This window comes from Mugil cephalus, chromosome 1 (assembly GCF_022458985.1).
Source record: "Mugil cephalus isolate CIBA_MC_2020 chromosome 1, CIBA_Mcephalus_1.1, whole genome shotgun sequence".
Taxonomy (NCBI): domain Eukaryota; kingdom Metazoa; phylum Chordata; class Actinopteri; order Mugiliformes; family Mugilidae; genus Mugil; species Mugil cephalus.
The window spans coordinates 12,203,847-12,225,628 of record NC_061770.1 but is presented as its reverse complement, the minus strand read 5'-3'; the positions used below and the strand labels follow the sequence as shown (position 1 = coordinate 12,225,628).

The window sequence follows — 21,782 nt, the reverse complement described above, 5'->3', positions numbered from 1 at the left end:
CTTAGGTTATAGTGTAACTTGCTGTATCCATGGCAACATTGTGCTCCTGCTTTATTTCTCTCTCTCTCTCTCTCTCTCTCTCTCTCTCTCTGTGGCAGAGTGAGGCAGCATCTTGCTTGTAATGTAGGATCCAGTGTCATCCATGGTTCACACAAGACCTCTCATATTCATTACACCTGAACACTGCACCCACTCACCCACTTTTTTTTTTTTGGTGGTGCACGGCATCAATTGGCTTAATCAGACACACCTAAGTAGTATTTAAAGTCATTTTGTTGTGTTTTTAAAGTACTCTGTTGCCCATGTAATTTAATTTATAGAAAGAAATCCTTTATTTTTAGTTAACTCTGATCTAATCTAATAGTTTAATCTTAGAATGACGTTCATATCGATCACTGGTGTCTTTTTGTGAGACATATTTACATTATAAAATGTAAACTAGACCTTGTGTAAATGAAGTTGTATGACCTTAAATGAGAGTATGTCACCGCAGTGGCTTCAGACAAGCTTTTATTGCTCAGATGAGTCAGTAAATATGAGCAGAGATGCAGCTGTTCTGGTGCGCAACTCCTCTACAAAATACTTGATTCCAGTCAACAATATGTTCTTTATTAGTTCAGACAAACAGGAGCCAGCGACAGCCCCACCCTGATACCGCAGAACGAATACAGTACTTTTGTTCTTCTTCTTCTCTTTTTTTTTTTGTTACGAGACTCTCTCACGAAGACACACATTTCCGTCACAGTCTCAAACTATCACACACATGCTCACTCACACTCACAGTGAAGAGTAACTGACCTCGAGAAGTACAGGTTTAGCAAAAATAAAAAATAAAGGTTTCGAGCACACGTGAACGGTTCTGCTGGAAGGAGAAAAGCATCCTCGCGCCATTTCTGTTTCTATTCAAAAGTCAATTAAAAGTCCACCTCAGCCTTCATTCGGTTTTCCTTTTATTTTCCAATTTACATCAATTAGAAGTGTAACAAAATAAGAACAAAAACGATCGTGATCATAATAAAATTAATTAGAAAAATGTACACGCCCTCACACACACACAGAGACAACCCACCCTGGTTGTTTTTGATCAGCCGTCCTTGGAGTCCCACGGTCGGCTGTTGGGGACTCCAGGCCCTGTCTCCCCTGTCTTAACCCGGCTCACCCCTCCTCCAGGGTGGAGTGTGAGTGTGTGATGTGAGGCTAGTGGGAATGAGGGGAGGGGGTTAGGGTTGGGGGGGTATGTGTGGGGGAAGAGGGGGGTTAATTAACAGAACTCGTAGCACCTTCTGAAGAGAGAGCAACCCAAAGCAAAGATGGCCGTTCAGCCCCAGATCCATCTGAAAGCTAATGTTTGGTTCAGCTCAGATTTAAACTCGACATGTTCACTTTGTTTATCAGCGTGAGGTAGCTTTAAACAATCTGGATGACTACAATAAAAAAAAAAGAAAAAAAAAGAGCAAAACAAATTTCCCTCAAATTCTTCAATGTTTTTGGGATGAGAACTGGGCCTTCTTCTGATGGGCAGTCAAGGGGTACAGGACACTGAAACATACATCCCAAATGTAACCTCACTTTCCAAAAAGTGTTGGTGTGCATATAGACACATGTACACACATAATGTGGAAATATATATAAAACCATCTGCTTGTTTATAAACACAGACTTTTACAACAATAGAACCAAGGATTTATAATACACAGTAAAGCTTCTGCTCCTGCTCACGATGGACAGGCCTGGAGCACCTGGTTGTTGTTTTTTTTTTTTTTTACTTACTGAGAGTATTTATTTTAATTCTACACTGATTCAAAATGCTGTATTTGTGTGTCAGGAGGAGGGAAACAGGGAGGGAGGTGGAGTAGGACTGGGACAGAGGTTGTGCGGCTGTAGTGGAAAAGGGGGAGGGGCTTGTCTTACTTACAAAGTGAACCCGTCCAGTCCTACCTCAACTCTGCCCATTCAGGTTAGACAATAAATAAGTGACATCAAGCCATGTTTCTGTTCTCCATAACTTGTTTGCTTGGTCCCTCTTCCTCCTGGCTCTGACTCGTTCCCGTCAACAGTGGGCCATGGGAAACATGACTGGATTTCAGGAAGCGGGTTGACAGAGAATGCTGGTGTGGTGTACAGATATTGCCGGTGCCCTTCAGTGCTAACATCCAGGGAGTACAACTTGGAGAGCACTTTGTTGTGAGAGAAAAAGTATCAATTTTCTTTTACAAATTTCCAGTCTTCTTTATTGTGGAGGTGTGTGTAAATGTTTCATGGTTGAGTTCATTTATTTCCTGTGTTTTGGGGGGCCATTGTGATACTCCACTTTACAAGAAGCAGACAGCTCCAACTTCCACTCCGAACTCCTGATCCGCTCCTCCGATGTCCATAGGGGCAATGTCCACGATTGGCAGACGGGAGGTTTTCTGTGTTTTGTACTCAAAGACAGTCTTGCCCCACCGACCTGTGTGTCTCTGTTGAGTAACAGCAGATAAATATGTTACCTACGGTCCTATAAATAGAAATATAGAGCATATACAACTGAGAGATTTGTCCTGTTTCCGTTTCGCACTCACCTGGCAGCCATCCTCCAACACACCGTAAATGAAGCGACTGTTTCCCTCTGCACGGATCTCAATCTCATTGGAGCCCTGCAGCAGCAAAGCCTTCTTCAGGTTGTCTGTGGCAGCGTCCATGTAGGCAATGCTGTTCTTGCAGTGGTAAGTGAGGTTCTGGGATGCTTCAGTGGATAGAAGCCTCAGGAAATTCAGCTGGATGGTGGCAGCGTTGCCAACAGGGCCGTCCTCAGCGTAGCTGAACTGTGGAACCAGACAACAGGTGGAGGAGTCAGCACTGAATCCACATTTACTACCGACTCTTCGGGGATTTATTTAAACACAACGTTACTCACGTGGAATCCACCGTTCATGGTCTCTCCGAACCAGACGTGTTTGCGGTCCTTGCTCTTGCTGGTCCACCAGTTCTTCTTTGGTACCTTGTCGATGGTTGGGTAGACGCAGGTCTCTCCATTCTCCATGTTACAGAAGACCTTGATGGCATCGGCTGTGCAACCGATGTTGGGATCAATCCAGTAGTCACCTGGACATTAGAGAGAGTCAGCGAAATAATGAGAGAAGCTTGATAACTGAATCCAAGAATGTGCAGTCACTCATTTTCCAAAACCGTGTTCATCAACCAAGTCCCTTGATGTACAGTTTTTTAACGCACCCATAAAGGTATTGATAGTGAGATTCCTGTATGGGTTTAATGGAGTTTTCACATGCCCAGTCATTATGTTGGAATACATTTTATTGTTTTCCTCGTTTTAACCATTGCAGTTTATGTGAGATGATAATACGATTAAAAGGGCTATTTAATTGAATCTTGAATAACATGTTTATCTGAGTGTTGTGTCTTGTCCTGAGTCATTTATGTTTTAGTTTGAACTCTAAACATAGCCAGGCCGCCTCTTTTCTAAACTTGTTAAATCTCCAGTGTTCAGCATCAGTGAATCCACATAATCAGACTAATTAAGTAAACTGGGGAAACAGAAACATATCACAGCATAACTGGCTATTTTTAAACTCTATGAAGTGCAGCATGGGAATCCAGAAGTATGAGGACAGAAGTGTATAAACATCACATGAACATCATTAAAAGTGTTGTCCACTCAAACTTCCTATCAGGCCTTGGATTTCTGCTCTACTTACCGCTCTGCCACTCAGGATGGCTCAGTTTGAGGTCTCTGCAGGTACGAGCAGGGTTCTTCTGGGAGCCGTCTGGGCTGCGCAGGTTCTCAATCTGGTTGTTGAGGGCCTTGAGTGTGGTATCAACCTCAACGTCGTGCTGCCTCAGAGAGTTGGAGGCCTCATCAGCTCTCATGTACCTGAGAGGATCAGGGGACTTCTCAGTCTGACCCAGTCCAGCAAAGGCAGACATGTCAATACCAGGGCCAGGGGGACCAGGAGGACCAGGGGGTCCGGGGTTTCCAGGAGGACCCTAAAGGAAGGTAAAAGAGGAGAAATGAGACCTCACTGGAACAGAACAGTATACAGACCTGTGGAGGTTGTAGATTTTCTAATTGCATGTCACATACAGCAGGACCAGATTCTCCAGAACGTCCACGAGGTCCAGGGGGTCCAATGGGACCAAGCTGTCCATTAGATCCATCTTTGCCAGCGGGTCCAGCAGGTCCAGGTGGTCCCTACAGAAACAGTGAGTGTTGATCAAAGTGACGCCCAGAAACAGCACTTCATTTAGTAAACTTATGCTTTCTGCTCAGCTATTTTTTCTATTGCTTTAGAGCCACTATGTCGTCTGGATGAGAAAGAATCTGATGAATCATTTCAAATGCACCAGCAGCTTCTCTCTATTATGCTCAGACATTTGCCTAATGCATGAAGATTTGTAGGGTGACTTTCACTTCACATTTTTTCTTATCATCCTCAGCGTTTGGCTTAATCTAGAATAGATAAACCGAAGCCCATTTCCAATCTCCACAGGGGTGGTTTCACAAATCATAGCCCCCCCATCTGTCTGCCACTTTCCCTCACAGAGAGTAATTGCAAAATGCTTCGGCTGCCCATCTTATCACAGCAGTAGGCAATTAAAGCACGTTGCCCTTCCTGTCCCCATCTTTGTCAGGTGATTGGAGACTTACAAAGAGACTAACCCGTGCCCTATATTACCATCACATATCTTGAGTGTTAAAACTGCAAGATGAAAATGCAACAGGGGAATATTTCTTCTCTTTCACCCAGTTTTTTCACCTTAGCGCCACTTGGTCCAGCAGGTCCAGAGGCTCCAGCATCTCCAGCGGGACCCTGTCAAGACAAGGACAAAAACAGATTAGAGGACACACAAGACGGATGATAAGTGGCACTGCGGGGATGAAATATTAGTCTTGGATTACTTACAGGGGGTCCAGGAAGACCTTGCAGACCAGTGAAGCCACGGTGACCCTTCTGTCCCCTCTCGCCGGTCTCACCAGCCTCTCCCTTGTCTCCACGTGGTCCTTGTGGTCCCTGGAGTAAATGTTGGTAGGTAATTTATTACTGGATGTAAATAGCACTTTTAATTACCTCAGCCAAAGAAAAATTTGAAAAAAAAACAAAAAAAAAACTTAATGGTAGGTGTCAGCATACTCACAGCCATTCCTCTAGCACCAGCTGATCCAGGGGGTCCTGCAGGTCCTTGTGCGCCCTAAGTAACAAAATGAGTTTTTACACTAAGTATACTAAATTAATCAGTGTCCAACACTGTGTCTCTAGTGCCTACAGTTACTTACAGCCTCTCCTCTGTCTCCCTGCTTGCCAAGGGGTCCGACAGGTCCAGGGGCACCAGGGGCACCGGGAGCTCCGGGGGCACCAGCAGGACCAGTGTTACCTCGCTCTCCCTGCAGGAGGACACAAGATGATGAGGCAGGATAACAGTCGTTTTTGCTAACTAGCACATCTGGAATAGATTTTTTTAAGGAGTAAGTTTTTAGACGGATTTCTAATCTTTATGTGAGTCTCTCACCTTGACTCCAGTGGATCCATCTCTACCAGGGGGGCCATCAGATCCAGGGGTTCCCTGATTCACAAAACCAAATTAATATTGATGATGAAGACAGCATGAGTCAATTTGATGAACCAAGATGACAGTACTGTTTCCAGAGTTGTAATTATGGGTATTTTGATGTGGTTGTTGTTCAGTTCTTACCTCTCTACCAGTCTCTCCAGGAGGGCCTGTAAGTCCAGGGGGGCCAACAGGTCCAGGGGGTCCACGGTCACCACCAGAGCCAGGACTTCCCTGTTTACCAGGCTCTCCCTGCACAGAGAGGAAAAAAATAGATTTCAGAAGCTCCTTCGTCATCATCAAAGGTCCAGAATAATATTCGGATATTTAATAGATCAATAAAAGAATCACAGTGTGAAAAGAGTCTGGAAAATGTCCAGACTTACAAAAAACACGTGGTATATACAATTTTATTGAAATTGTCCCACTGTTTACATTGAAACATACTCATACACATTTGTTGACAGAAGCACTTACAGAAGGTCCAGGGAGTCCAGGGAAACCTCTCTCTCCACGCTGACCAGGCAAACCAACAATACCACGGGATCCAGCCAGACCCTGAGGACCTGAAGGTCCATCAGCACCCTACAGAGTCAAGACAGAGGAAACCAAGTCATGAAATGTTCCTTTTTAGGTGCCTGTGGCTGAATTGAAATAGGTACAAAATCAAACTCACAGGTTCTCCTATATCTCCAGGCTCTCCCTTCTCTCCGGGAGGACCAGAAGGTCCACGGAGGCCAGCGTCTCCCTGTCTTCCTGGGGGGCCAGCATCACCACGGACACCCTTTGGTCCATCTTTACCAGCAGGGCCAGCAGGACCTGAAGGGCCAGGGTTACCCTGCATTGGAAAGATGAAGAATTTCAGTGGGTGAGAGCAATAATAGAATGATTTAGGATTTATTGGTTGTTTGTTTTGATGAAATACTCACATTAGGTCCAGGTGATCCAACTCTGCCTGCAGCTCCAGGGAAACCTGTAGCACCCTGTAAACGTGAAAGAGAGAAAGTAAACATTAACCCATAAGCTCACTTCTCCTTGTACTTGGAATCAAAATAAACTACACACTCTCCTTTTGAGACATTAGGGAAAACAATATGTAAATAATGAGTAGTAGAATTAATAGTATAATGCAACTGGTCAGTTTTAAGGTTCTGGTATTGTACATGCTGGCTCACTGTGACACCAGGACAGATCACTGGTGCATTATTCCTACTGCAGAAAGTGTCTGCTCAGGAAAAAGACTCTTAATGTTGCCACTAGAGTCTGGAGCTTCATTGTACAACGTGACATCAGACATATACTTTTAGATCTGCTGATGTTCATCTCTGAAGCCCAGTGTGACAGTGTGTAATATGCTGGGTTTATAAAAAATATGTTTTGTTTAGTATATGTTGTATGTGTTGGTGTATTTTGAGGTCAAATAACAGTGAGCACCAGCAGTGATCCATGCGTGACCACCTGGTTTGCCTTCAGCTTGATTTACTGTATTGTATCCAAATATCTACAGCTCTGTTAAGCTGTAATTAAAGATTATTAATCAAGGTTTATGCTTTATGTGACCAGAAGTGTCCAGCCAGATTAGTAAACAATACTTCATAAATGTTCCATTTTCAATTATCTGAGCTTTAAAGACGCGTGTTATTGAATTTATACATTCATCTACTCTGGAAATAAATTGTGTCATAACTGTGTCATTTTTACAACCAGTACATCCTCACTAAGGATTAGAACTCAAACCTTGGGAGATCTGCTATTTTTTTTATTTATGGGTTTATTTGGACATTTAATTAGATTTTTCTATCAACTAACTGATTACTACACTAAATTTTAGTGTGTCCTTTGTCTTGGTTGCATGATGTTAATTAATCAGAAATCGTTCAGGACTACAAAATGGGTCATATATGTGATGTGTACGAGTTACTTACAGGAGCTCCCTGAGCACCACGTGCTCCTTTAGGTCCAGTTACACCAGTAGGTCCCTGAAAAAGAGATAAACAATTAATGATGTTCACAAACTCATTAGAGTGACTCTAAATCACAGTGTAGCCCTGTTTGCTGTGTTTCTATCTCCAGTTTAATATAACACGAGATGAATACAAGAGACACAGTGTCCATTTCCACGTCTTCATTTTCAGGTCAAACACCCACCACGGGTCCAGGAGCTCCGGATGGTCCCTGAGGTCCAGGAGAACCAGCTTCTCCCTTCTGTCCGCCCTCACCGATTTCTCCCTTGGCACCAGGCTGACCATCTGCACCCTGTGTATTTCAAACAGAACAGTGATATTAGCAGAGCGCCAATAAATGTGGGTGAGCTATTTGATGTGAACAGAAGGTATTGAGGTGGTTTTACTTACAGGAGGTCCAGCGAAGCCAGCAGGCCCAGGAGGACCAACCTCACCACGGTCACCCTGCAAGAAAGTAGAAGAGACTGTTGGTCAGTGTGAGGTCAGGACAAGAGGCTGGTACCTTTTTAAATTTAAAAAATACAGTGTCAATAATAGTTGTTACTTATTACATCATGATACCTGTGCAAGGGTAGGGGAGTAAGTATTATTTAACATCGTGTTTCCTCCAAACTGTGACACTGACACAAAAGAAGGTACTTACAGGAGCACCACGGACACCAGGAGCACCACTTGGGCCAGAAGGTCCAGTCTCACCCTGGATAGAAGAGAAACTGTCAGTTAAACTCTATCCCAGTGGATCTGTTTAACCATCTAGAGAGAAGCACAACATTCATACCTTGGCACCATTGGGTCCAGATGGGCCAGGAGGACCAATGGGACCAGTCAAACCCTGAGAAAGAAAAAAGCATGGGTGGAGAAATAAGGGAAAGACATTAGAAATAGGTCTGATGGAAATTTAATGTTAAATTGTTTGATCATAGCCCAAATGTTTTACTCTTTAAATTCTATTTTGAACTCACTCTACCACCATCTTTTCCAGGAGCACCCTCAGGTCCCTTCTGTCCATTGTCACCCTGTTGGACAAAAAAGAAGGCCACAGTATTAGACATTACTCTTCACTGCTACTATGAGCTACACACTTGAAATAATACCCAATGTAAAAATAAAAGTGTGCCATAACATTTTCAAAACATTTTTGTCACTTACTCTGTCTCCCTTGGGTCCTGGGATACCACCGGTTCCTCTCTCTCCGGGCATACCCTGCAGGCCTGGGGCTCCCTGGGGTCCAGCAGCACCAGCTGGTCCAATAGCTCCCTGATAAAAACCGAGAAGGAAAGTTGGATTAGAAATAGGATCTCACCGGTGAGTCATGTTCTTTGGTGTCATGTTGAATAAAGTTTCGTTATTTATTTATAATATATCACCCTTCAGAAAGGTTTCAGCATATACAACAATGAATAAAATCAACAGACCATTATTTTATGTTTTTATGTCTTACTTAATTCATGTTAAGGCACAAACTGGACATTTTGAGACATACATTGAGAAGATGATACCATCACTGATAAGAACCAGTTAGATTTACATTAACAGGAAAGAGGGAGAATCAGTTGAGACTTCAGGAAGTCTTTGTTGGTCATTCAAGAAATCAAAAGAGAATCCTATGGAAACCCGAAATAGCTTTATAGAGAAGTAGAAGTAAGAATTATTAAAGTTCATTGTTTTAGTCATGACTCTAGCTGGACCTAAATTTTAGCCTTTGTTTCACCCTGAAGACACACCAGTATGAATGATATGGAGTAAAATGCAATCATCACAGACTCCTTCACACATTCTCTTAAGCTCCACGTTCCAACAATTAAAACACCTTCTAAGGAACAGTTAATACATTTCACTGTAATATAAGCTATTATTTGGGAGTGGTTCAAAAGTCATCTACTGACCTTGGGTCCATCAGTTCCAGGAGTTCCAGGAAGTCCACGGGGTCCCTGAAGACCCTGAGGTCCAGAACCACCCCTCTCACCTGGGAAACCACGTTCACCCTGTCAGAGAACAAAGACACGGTGGATTAACAAGAGAAAGAGGAAGTGGCATCAATATCTCAGTTAAGGTCAAGACCTACAGTGTAAATTAGTAATGCACATGTATGAGATCTATGTGTACAAGTCATAGCTTGCAGTGTTTGTACTTTTCTTTCCATCAATAACACCAGAAATGTAGATGAAAAGTGTGAACATGGAAACTCACTCTGGGTCCAACAGCACCAGGAGCTCCACCCTCTCCAGGAACACCCTGCAGACAGAAAAGACTTATTAGTTTTTATAATCACACACGGACACACACATCTAAAAACTTCTATGTCCTATAATCAATGTCAAGGAATGTCATTTGTTAAATTTGTAAAATTAAAGCAAGACAAAATTACTATACTAAACTATAACAGACAATAGAGACTAATAAGACCATTACTTAAGATATGATTTCAGGCTATATTTGGTATATGAGCCATTTTGGTAATTTTAGCATTAACACAGGGATATTAAAGTGTCTTCCTCATAATTTTGTTGTGACAGGGAACAGCACTGAATATTACTGTAGGACAGAATAAAAACTCACCAACATTACGTTATCTCTACTGTCTTAAATCAGAGACTATTGCTTGTCTTTTAGAATCAGAATCAAAAGACTTATTGCTGAGTATATTTGTACATACAAGGGATTTGTTTTGGTGTCTGTTTCATAAAAAAGATAAAATAAGATAAAACAAAATAAATCCTAAACATTGCCCGTTTAAGAAGTGTAGACAGTTTGCTATAGACAGATTATAATACGTTATGTCTTAAAATTGGTTGTTGTGGACCTGCAGATGGCACAAATCAGTCAGAATGAATACTCACTTGGTCTCCAGGTTTTCCAGCCTCTCCAGGAGGACCAGATGGTCCAGGCAGACCCTGTTCAACAACAGCAAATGAGTTAGTGAAAGTCTGATAATGATAACTTATCATGTTGCTGTTCATGTTTCAATTATTTGTATGTATGTTTTGCCGAAACTCACCTGGAATCCAGATGGTCCAGGCTGTCCTTGCTCTCCTCTCTCTCCAGCAGGACCCTAAGGTAGACCCAAACACAGGTGATCAGTGAAGGACAAGGAGCAAATAAACTGTCACAGGAGTGTAAGACATGTCTTATGTCTTACAACATGTAGGTAAGCTGAAATACTCACAGCAGGGCCTGGAGGTCCACCAGCACCAGTCTCTCCATCTTTTCCAGGCAGACCCTGTTCAGAGAAGTTTACTTAAATTATGTAAAGTTCTCAGGAAACTGATGATGTTAAATCCATTTGTAAGATACGTAACATTTGGAGGATAGTAAAGGTACTTACTCTAAGACCAGGACGACCCACAAGACCCTTCTCTCCAGGCTTTCCAGGTTCACCCTGTTGAAGAGAAATAGTATTAAATCATCTGTAGAAAGTCTTGTTGGATTTTGAGGGCAATAAGATTAATGTAGTTTAATTACAGTAGAATAGTATAATTTGTATATGCGTGCACAAGGGTGTATTTAGAACAGTGTGTCGCATGCAGTCATGAAGTGTCTGTACTACTGTGACCCTCAGACACGTACATTGGCTCCCTTTGGTCCAGGGAATCCCATCACTCCTGGCTGTCCACGGGCTCCCAGAGGACCAGGTGGGCCGGGGCGACCGTCCTCACCAGGGGCACCCTGTCAAAAGCACAAATCATAAATCAACACTGAAACAGAAAAACAGCAGCTCTTACCCCAAAACTTGAAACCAGTGGGTTCTTGATAATTATATTGTATATTTTATATTGTATATCTAGATAGAAAATACTGTTATACTAGAATGCAAAAGTTACTATCAAGTTTAAACAGATGTCTCTGGATTGCATATCAGGCTTTGTGGCCAGTGTAAATTGCTCTGTTCTCTGCTACAGTGAAACAGTAGATAATTGTGTTGAGCTTGTTCAATACAATGCTTTCACCATGGTGAAATAAATGCTGCAGTTACTGAGGTCAAACTATATTTACTGTGCTTTAATGCTATGTCTGTGCTGCTTAAGTACTATTTTCAGACATGAAAATGCATATCAATAGTCAGGCTTGTGTATCATAGAAAATTACATTAATGTTGTACTTACAGAGGGTCCAACTTTGCCTTGAGGACCAGCATCTCCAGGACGACCAGTAAGACCCTATGAAAGGCACACCCATATTTTAGAGATTGTAAGTGGGACAAATAATGGAAATAAATCAGTGGACTCACACAAACCACACTAAATATCCAAGAAGAGTATAGGAGAGCAACACCGCTCGACTGATTCTGGACTAATACTGTGTGAAATTGCAAGACTCACTCTGGCTCCAGGGAGGCCAGACTCTCCTGTGCGTCCGGGGTCTCCAGTAGCACCTTTAGGCCCAGCAGCACCAGGAACACCACGGTCACCAGGGGCACCCTTAAAAAAGTAAGAGCAAAGGAAGTGAGCTTTAAATACGAGTTATACAACAATCAGCTTTTGTTGCATCTTTGTCCTGCTGTGATAAAGTCAGTCACAGATAAAGTCAGTGGTGTTTATCAGATGAAATCAACATTCAATAAATGCTACTTTACGCAGAACCCACCTTAGCACCAGCAAGACCATCCTGACCTGGGAAACCACGGTTACCAGGAGCTCCCTGAGAGAAATCACAGAATGAAGTATAACAATTAGAGTGTGCATAAAACAGCCCATATTACATTTTGTTATTGTTATAAAAGTGACCAGTAATATGTTGCATGTCCTGATTACGTACTCTCTCTCCTGGAGGTCCGAGGGGTCCAGCAGCTCCAGGCTCTCCTCTGGCACCTCTCTTTCCTTCTTCTCCTGCAGGGCCAGGTGCACCTTGAGGACCAGCAGGGCCCTGAAAATATTATCATATATCAGTAAATCGCCTCTAAGTTGTAGGTGTCTCCTTGTGTTTATGACCCACTATATTGCATGGTCTAAATCTATAAAATTAAATCTGAGCAACTCACAAGCTCTCCCTTGGGTCCAGCTTCTCCTTTAAATCCAGGAAGACCAGGGTCTCCCTAAACATGGCAAGAGAGGAAGACAGCCACAACTATTACTAATCATAACAGGAGCAAAAACTGAAGTTTCACATTGTATCAGTTTGTCCACAGCTCGCTTACAGACTGTCCTTTGGGCCCCAGAGGTCCAGTTGCTCCTTGAGGTCCAGGTGGGCCACGGGGGCCAGGGAATCCGGGGGCACCAGCAATACCAGAAGCACCCTTCAGGGAGAAAGAGACAGAAATATATCATGTAAAATGTGAATCTCATAAAATATAAACACCACAGAACCGCCAAGAGTTTGGACTTACAGCAGATCCTTTAGCTCCAGGGATACCATCAGTACCAGGATTGCCCTATACAGCCAGAGAAGGAGAAACATTATATTACAATGCATCAACATTAAATCAGTAAAAATCAAGAAGAATGATACTGAGATCAAAGACTAACCGATGCTCCAGCGGGTCCAGGAGATCCTGGGGTACCAGCCTCTCCACGGGGTCCCTGTGCTCCTTCAGCTCCACGGGCACCTGTGGGACCAGCTTCTCCCTGACAGGCCATAGAAAATTGTTTCATCCAGCTGAACACAATGCTGGAATTATTCATTATCATACAGTTTGTTCCAAGATTAGTGACACTGAAATTACCTGTCTGTGACTAAATTACACATTTAGCCACAAACAGGAAGTCAACCAAAGATGAAAGGACTCTGAAAGACTTTTTGTTCTGTGACATCGGTATTACTGAGTAGTTTGCATTACATTCAACTGAACGTGGCTATGAAAAATTAAACTGACCCTTTATTTGTTTATTGTTTTTTTTTAAAAAAAAATAATAGATCGACTACAGGTAAGTATGAAGGATGATGTGATTTATACAAACCTTAGCTCCTGGAGATCCTGGGAAACCGGGAGCTCCAGCAGGACCAACGGGACCCTGCAAAGGCAACAAAAATCATCATGTTATCATCAGGAGTTCATCTTTGATCACTTTGTTGCTGTGATATATCAAAGTGATACAAGACATATTTATAAAAGAAAAATCAATCGGATGAATTGGATGAAAAATGGGGACTGTGATACGTACAGGGGGACCAGCAGGACCAGGCAAGCCATCATTTCCACGGGCACCCTGAAAAGTGCAAAGACAGAAGAGTCAGTTCCATGCATCATTACAAAAAGGCCAATGAAACTACGATCTACCAAAGGATCCAAAGTTAAAACAAAAAACAACTACAAAAAAAACCCAAAAGCAAAAAACTTATTTTCTTGTAGAATTATTGATGCATATGTGAAATTATAACTTACTGCAGCTCCAGAAGCTCCAGGGCGTCCCCTCTCACCAGGCAGACCACGTGGGCCCTATGACAGAAGATGCAATTGATCAGGTTAATCATTTTCATTCAAACATCTATTATTTCTGTTATGTAACAATGTGTCACTATCCACTTGATGTGGTCGACCCGATAAAGCAGGGTACACTCACCATGGGTCCAGGGGCACCGTTCTCTCCAGAAGCACCGCTCTCACCCTGATAGGAACCAAGATAAGAAGAAATTAGAAGACGTGAGCATAAAAGAGTGACAGGTCTAAAGACACAGGGCAATTAGACAATGAGCTAACCTTAGCTCCTGCAGCACCATTCTCTCCCTTAGCTCCATCCAGACCAGGATGACCCTAGAAAGAAACATGATAAGTCAGTCGTAATTCATTGTGATTGAGCATCTACAGTTTAGCTGAAACTGAATATTTTGGCAACAATGGCTGAAACACTCACTCTGTGTCCTTTGATTCCAGGTAGTCCAGGAGTTCCAGGGAATCCACGAGCTCCCTGAAATTTAAAAATTAATATGTTTTATTCATCATAATTTTCTGGTTTAAGCCTTAAGTGGGCTACAGCAGAAAAACATTGACCGATTATTTTCTGCTCACCTGAGGCCCTGCAGGTCCACGTTCACCAGCTTTGCCAGGTTTGCCAGCTTCACCCTGAAAACAAACAGGAAGTACCGTAATTAATTGTGCATCTGTGTGATATGATGTATCTGCTCTGAAATTCCCTGGAAAGCTATTGTATACAGGTACACGTGTAAAATGTGAAGTCATCATTTTCATCAGTAACATTAGGGGATAGATAGTGCCCCCTGGTGGTACATAGAATTTATCATGATGAGTACATCAGGGAGCTGAGTAGTTTGTGAAGAAGGAGGAACAGATTGACTCTGACGTCAGTGTAAAAGTGAGGGAATAGACTGAGATGGTTTTGTATATAGATGGAACACATTTAAGGACATTTTTTTATATAATAAGATGAGGACTGACATTTGGCCGTGGCTTGGTGTGGGTTTTGTGTTTATATCTTAAGGAGCTGTGAGTTTTATATTTAGATGATGATTCACCACTTACATCACTTCCTGGTTTTCCAGAAGGTCCAGGTGGTCCACGAGGTCCCATTGGTCCCTGTCAAAAAGCAAACAAAACAAGAAATCACTAACAATTATACAGTATATGTATTATATATACTAGCTCCACATAATGACAGTTAGATAGGCTTATGTGATGCAAAGTGATAACTGTGTGTTCTTGTTTATAGCATGTCAGATTTGGTTGTAATATTAGTTATTTGCTCTGAGTGAGATGTGCTAAACAGCCACAAGATTAAAATGGACGCATGGTACTATTTATAGAAATATAACAACGTATGTGTTGTTGTTAAGTCTTAAACATTACACCAGAAAACAAGTAGAGATGCATTCTGGGATTTATATTAATACTTACAGCTGGGCCAGGCTCTCCAGCCTCTCCGGGGGAACCTTGGAAACCCTGTGGCCCCTATTTGTTCAAATAATAAATGATAGCATTAGAAATTTCTAAATTAATGTCAACAGTTCTTTATATATTTGAACATTAGCTGCCTGAATGAATGTACTTACAGGAGCTCCGGTAGGTCCAGGGGGACCACGAGGACCCATAGGACCCTGAAAAACAAACATAAGACACGTAGACAACATTTTTCACAACCTGATCCGACATATAAATAAAATAGAAAGCCACTGAGATTTAAGTAAAATTTAACCCTTAATCATTGACCCAGAAAGGGCTTAGAGCTGATATCCCATTACAGTACCTTTATTGGGAGACCTTTGCAAAATCTATTTCTAGAGATCTCTAAACAATAATATTTCATGGAATATTACGTATGAGGCATATTTCAATGTAATTTGCTCTCAAACATACTCTTTTTTACGGTCTGTTTAAATTTCAGCTCCGGTATTCAGCCCAGCAAACATCAGTTTAAAAAGTCAGATGGACTGACTGCATGAGAAATCCCTCAATCACAAGGTGGCAGCACTGCAGTCACTGGTGTCTGTGACAGATAAACCCTCTTCATACTGGACAATTATACATAGATTTGTCCTGTGAGCCACAGTAAACAATGTTACGTACCATTGGTCCCTGCATCACACCCATCGCAGCACCTCCAGCCTTCTCATCAAAACCTCCAGCCATCTGAGCAGCAAAGTTCTGCAAACACACAAAACAGACCAGTCTCAGTTCATCCAGTTTGTCTGCTGGAGGTAAGTGGTCTCAAATACTGATTTGAATGGAGCTTTAGGAAGATACGCCTGGAAGAACTTGCACCTGCTCCCTGCACATAATTTGTCACACTTCTTGTTTTGATAACAGGTGCCAGTGTGTCTGCAGCCTGGCGACCCGCTGGTCTGTCTGTTCACTTGTTTATGTCTTTATGCTTTTCACTGAATCATTTTATGCCAGATTTCAGATCACTTTATTCTTCCTCTAGTTTGTCTAAAGAACAAGCACAGTGAGTATCAGAAAATACACAGATGTCAATGTATTGCTCATTGTATTATTAGTTTCCGTTGTGTCACAAATTGTAGCACCGTATGATGTGTGTGTAATATCAGACCAGGCACAATTTGGCAAAATGCCATGTTTTACAGCTTAGACTTACCCCTCCAAGCCCTGGTGGTCCGGGTGGTCCGGGTGGTCCAGCGGGTCCTGGATTTCCAGGGGTGCCAGGCTCACCATCTCTTCCTCGTGGTCCAGGATTTCCCTAGGGAAAAGAGAGAGAGGTGGTTTCTTTGAGTCACTGAATGCACTAAAAATACCTCAGGTCATAAATGGTAACTGTGTTGTACAGAGACACAGACAAGTCCACCATCTCTGTGACTTTATCCATCTGCTGTTGGTGTTAACCGGCCAGAGCAATGTGTTCATTCTATTATTTTAAGCTTCACAGTTGCATGAATTGGTTTGTCTGTTAGTCACTGGTATTAGTGGTCTCTTGTTTTGTCAGTCCACTTTTTAACAAGGCATTTACAGACATATTCATATATGTGTTGCATGATTAGATTTCCATGCTTGTGTAGAACTGACTTCTAATAATGATCAGAACTGCTGTTGTTTGACTGAGGATCTGGTGGCTCAGTGCTGAAATTATTCTATAACATCAACATGAGATAGTTTCTTCTGAATTGTCTCCTAAGTAGATCAGTGGGAGGGTTGGTTTGTCCCAGTGTGATGTCTCTTACCTTGTCACCCTTAGCGCCGGCTTCTCCGCGTGTTCCTTGCTCACCTGGGGGTCCCTGCAAAAAAACAAACATGCTTGTCTCAGCAACTGAGTATAATGAAAAGATTTATAGCAAAGCTCATGTTGTTGTGCAACATTATCGCAAAGTTTGTGTAGATATAGCATAAATGTGACCAACTCTTTCTCTTAATCATTGGAATTAACACAATGTTTAATATTTACCATCGGGCCAGGGGGTCCTTTTGGGCCTACAACCTGCACAAATATGAAAAGAAAGGTTTAGTCAGGTTTCTGTGTCTATTATCATAAGAAAAAACAAAACATTTCATTAACATCTTTCACACTGAGCCCTTCTTTGTTTCTAACCACACTATGTTTTGAGAACATTCCAACTTTGTAGGAGGTAGATCTTACTCTTAAAATTAAACCTGATGAGGATTTAGTTTGACAGGAAAAGCTTTTTCTAAAAACATCACCTCCCCTTAACCCCTGATTTGTCTGACTTTCTCCACCTGACGTGTGGACTTGACCCAAAGTTGCTGAGAATATCTAAGAGGATTTGACTGGGCTCATTATGTCCTAGGAATGCAGGTTTGTCCTCATTTAATGGGAAGTCTCAGATACTGTAGTTATCAGTGAGAAACTGCTGCCTTTCTTCAAACAAAAATGTTGAAAACTCAAGGAAAGTGGCTTAAATAATAAGACTAGGATAAGACAGAAATATTAAAAATGTCAAGATCTTGGGAAGTATGCTTTGTGTGTGGGGAAATTATGATATATTTTAATAGCACATTACATTCTGTAGTTGGTAATTGTCTAAGGAAGACTGAAAGCTTTATGTCCAGTGATTGTGTATCATTATTAAGTAATAGTAGTTGTTATTAAGTACCAATGAGGGTCTTTACTTACATCTGCAATATCTCCTGGTTCTCCTTTCTGGCCCTGAGATAAAGAAAAAGAAGAAAACAAGACAAAAATTAAATGAAATGCTATTATATTTATAATACAGGTTATGTTGTGTGAATATATTACTTGTTAAGAGTATGGACATCAGTATTATCCCACCACCTCACCTTAGCACCAAAAGTCTCTGATGTTGCAGATGGACGGATGAGGGGAAAGAAAGAAGAACATCATTAAAAGTGGTTCTTTGCTGTGACACGTTTCAGACACCGTGATTGACTTGAGATCTACAGTCTGTGATTCCAAAGAAAAGGAACCTGCAAGGAAATCTAAGGATGCTAAAGTGATCAAATACCATTTACCGAACCCCAAGGTTGAAGGACCCATCCAGATTATATTAATGATGCAAGCGATGAGGCAAAAGCAAGCATGGACTGAGAGATGAGGGTTAAGATTCAGTCATTAAAGCGAAACGTTAAAGCAAGTAAAGAGCTAGTGGTGTATTTTGTCTTTAACAGCTTAGTGTTAATTTGACAGGAATAGAGTAGTTGTGTGTACAAGAACCTGAAACTTTCACAGGTTCAGCTATAGTGTACTCTTGAAGGTTGGAAAGACTCTCAGAAGACACTTTTTTGTAGTAGACCTTGGAAACTGGTTAAATGCTGAGTTGTGACTCAATAATATGAAGAAAGACTTCATCTTGTGTTACACTGAGCAGAAGTGTCTGCTAGTTTAGATGAAGACCAGACAGCACAGCCCAGGATCCCAAATGGAAAAGATTTTCATTGAGGGTGAAACAATCCTGATAATGCTGCTTGTCTAGTCTCCATAAAAAAACACGACTGTCACCTTGGAATAGGGAACGCCTGATGCCAACTGAGTTACAGCTTCCAAATCATGAAATCAAGATGACATTATAATTACAGTCTATTTTAATCCTGATCAGGCAGAATATTTGGATCCAGTGGCAGTTCCCTGTTCAAAAGTGTCAGCCAGAAAAGAGATAAATGCAAGCAAAAAGAGTAATTTATTTATGGGTATGTGAATAAATAAATTACAACCAATGGGCGCACTGGCATCAGCAGGGCAGATGGGACAGCACTCTCCAGATGGGATGATAGGGTTGGCACACTCTTTGATCTCCTCGCAGATTATCTCATCACACAGAACCGCTCCGCTGTCACACACACAGATGCGGCACGGCTCTGGTTTCCACACATCCTTATCACTATACTGCTGGCCGTCCTGGATGCAGGCACCTGCCTCCTCTGTGGTGACCAGCAGGGGGCGCATAGCAGGTGGAGAGGGAAGGAACAGGAGTAATAAGAAGGTAGAAAGGTTGGTTCAAGGTAGGTAATGGATTATTTTTAGTGTTGTGAGTTGGTATGAATGTTTTTTTGTTGTTGTTGTTTTTTTTTTAAAAAAAGGTTTAAGAGAAGGAAGTGGGAATGAGAGGATATAAGGGGTCAAAGGGCAAGGCGAGGAGGTGGGAGGAGTAAGAGCAGTATAGGGTAAGATGGAGGAGTGGTCAGCGGGTACAGGGGAGGGGCGTAGAGGCAAAAAATATAATGAGTAATCTTACATAAAAAGATTTAATGAAAAAGCACACAATACTTCAGTAGTCATGAAAAAACACAATACATAATCAATCAGTGTGATTTTTAGTTAACACAGAGTGAGAGGACTTTTCCGTTCGATGCTGATGAACAGGTGCTGCTCTGACCCAAAAAAAGATCAACTGTGGCAACTATAATTTACAAGCTTTAATAGTAACTCACAAAGACGGCAAGAAAATTCACCAATTCATCAGAAGGAGAATTTTACTGCAACATTAAATTTAATGTCAACACAAGGCACAGTTAACAGCTAACAGCACTGAGGTATTTCACGTCTTTAGCAGAGTATATTTAACCTGCAGGCCTGCTTTGCTGCTCGAATGAATGAACCTCTCTTACAGGGATACTGTGCCCAATTGACAAGCTGCTGCCTTAAGTAAACAGAGGTGTCCCTCTGAATTTCTCCATCTGGATCCCATAGATGTGTTAAGCATTAGTGCAAACTGGAGAATTAAGCTTGGGGCTGGGCCTGCTAACTACTGTAATTACTTTTTAAGCATATCTGTTAAAGTGATACTTGGCACATAGGTGCTAGGTGACAATCATTTTCACTACTTGCACACAAACTCCCATTTATTTAAACTTCTAGACACTAAAAGCTAATAAAAGAAATAAGGCAGGAGAAAACTAGGCGTCATAAAACTTAAGTGAATCTTGCTAAAAATATATGTGTCCATCATCTGTTGACTCCCTGCTGTGCATGCTGCCCTCTGTCCTACTCCCTTCCTGCTCCCCTTTGAGCCTGCTAGTCTGGGGTCAAGCACTGTCTGACCCTGTCACTTTGCATCATGAAAATCCTGACTCTGCTCCAGCCAAACCCTGTGGGTGAGGTTTATTTTACAAGTCTTGAAGAAACAATTAAACTCACTTTTCATTTGTACATAATGGGCAATTGTTTGTGCTCCAGAAAAAAAAGGCATGCATTAAATATATATATTTTTTGCTGAAAACACTCCAGAGCTGGTTTCCAGCAAAAACTTAAAAAGCTTAATATAGCTAAGCAAATAGCACTATAATGTGACCAAACACTACAGGAATGTCTGAGCAGTAACCAGTGACAAATGGACACTTGTTCACCTGGTCCTCCATCGCACACAGATGCACCTTGACAGCCTCACCTATCCTACAAAAACACATGCGCTGGAGAGACTTTTGACATCCAGCTTGACAGAATGAGAAATGATTAGAAACTTCTACAAAAAAAAACTACATCCAGTCAAATTCATTTGACATAATACCACAGAAATGTAATTTCTCCAACACACATTTTATGAAACTACAGGTATGAAGAACTGAAATGGCAACACAAAACTAGTAATGTGATCAGAGTTTGCAAGACAAAAAGGAAAAATAAAACAAATTTTGCAACTTACGGTCATCCTCTTCCTGACATCTGACCACGGATAGTAAAACAACTTGGGATGCTACAAGTAGCAGAACAGTCCTTGAATCCACAAAGCTGAACATGTCTAAATATTAGACATGCAGGAGCTTGGGTGAGAATGAAGGGACAGAGTAGACCCGGCTTTCAGGCAGTGGTGTGTTAAGTGAGTGTTCCCAGAGACTTATGGCACCATGCAGTCAAACCCTCCAAACTCTAAGTGGAATCCAACGCGGGGCCCCAGCTGGCACTCTGCACCCACCGCGTCAGGGCAAGTACCGCGGTTTTATGTCCACTGTGCCTTGTATGGATCTTCGTATATTCCAAAATACCAGTCCTTCCCCCAGACCCCCTGTCAGGCTGAAACCTGAACCACATCTCCCTCCCCTCAATCCAGCAGCATCTACTTCTCCCAGGGATTTTTTTTTTAACCCAAGCCCTCCTTCCTCCCTTGACCTGTTTGGCCTGGCCAGCCCAAGAGATGCACCTTCACTTTCACATTAAAATGACAGCTACAAGCAGCAGGGTACAGGTCAACCTTTGACTCAACTACATGCCATTGTGTCAATTCAAAAGCTGGATTTCAGTGCCATCATTCTTGTAATCTCATAAAATTAATAGCTTCCTTGTGGACAAAAACTCTAAAATGCTATTGGGATACAACCAAATATGTTTTGGTCTACACAAACATAATAAAATGATGTATTCTTCCTTGACTATCTGCATATTGAACTGTTTGCACAAAACTGGCTAATGTATGTTAAAATGAACAAATCCACATGTTCCTGAAATACTGCATACCTGATTGTAT

At 41.9% G+C, this 21,782-nt stretch overlaps 1 protein-coding gene across 2 annotated transcripts; it reads right to left on the bottom strand.

Annotated features, from left to right (window-relative positions):
* Positions 1-1,749: 1,749 nt before the first annotated feature.
* Positions 1,750-21,278, bottom strand: col2a1a (collagen, type II, alpha 1a). Of its 2 annotated transcripts, XM_047596846.1 has the most exons (54): positions 20,964-21,278; positions 19,036-19,242; positions 18,145-18,161; positions 17,981-18,013; positions 17,294-17,326; positions 17,073-17,126; positions 16,493-16,594; positions 15,964-16,041; positions 15,450-15,494; positions 15,295-15,348; positions 14,923-14,976; positions 14,452-14,505; positions 14,297-14,350; positions 14,143-14,196; positions 14,006-14,050; positions 13,828-13,881; positions 13,607-13,651; positions 13,403-13,456; positions 12,971-13,069; positions 12,832-12,876; positions 12,643-12,741; positions 12,487-12,540; positions 12,264-12,371; positions 12,093-12,146; positions 11,828-11,926; positions 11,612-11,665; positions 11,076-11,174; positions 10,834-10,887; positions 10,675-10,728; positions 10,507-10,560; positions 10,349-10,402; positions 9,699-9,743; positions 9,395-9,493; positions 8,658-8,765; positions 8,471-8,524; positions 8,287-8,340; positions 8,152-8,205; positions 7,899-7,952; positions 7,693-7,800; positions 7,470-7,523; positions 6,474-6,527; positions 6,221-6,382; positions 6,022-6,129; positions 5,689-5,796; positions 5,506-5,559; positions 5,273-5,380; positions 5,134-5,187; positions 4,902-5,009; positions 4,755-4,808; positions 4,082-4,189; positions 3,696-3,984; positions 2,897-3,084; positions 2,562-2,804; positions 1,750-2,459 (listed from the first exon to the last, which is right to left on the bottom strand). In XM_047596846.1, the coding sequence occupies exons 1-54, from the start codon at positions 21,055-21,057 to the stop codon at positions 2,313-2,315; spliced, it is 4,473 nt and encodes a 1,490-aa protein (XP_047452802.1). In that variant the 5' UTR covers positions 21,058-21,278; the 3' UTR covers positions 1,750-2,312. The 2 variants fall into 2 exon arrangements, with proteins under 2 accessions (XP_047452802.1, XP_047452810.1); XM_047596854.1 differs by lacking the exon at positions 19,036-19,242 and having other exon boundaries at positions 20,964-21,277.
* Between the last annotated feature and the right edge of the window lie 504 nt (positions 21,279-21,782).

Bases quoted from the DNA above. Each gene is read 5' to 3' on its own strand.
- col2a1a (XM_047596846.1), bottom strand. From the start codon at position 21,057: ATGTTCAGCTTTGTGGATTCAAGGACTGTTCTGCTACTTGTAGCATCC. The intron at 15,349-15,449 runs GTAAGTACATTC...TTGAACAAATAG, and splicing joins CTGGACCTACCGGAGCTCCT to GGGCCACAGGGTTTCCAAGG. The intron at 9,744-10,348 runs GTGAGTATTCAT...TTCTGTCTGCAG, and splicing joins CTGGAAAACCTGGAGACCAA to GGTGTTCCTGGAGAGGGTGG.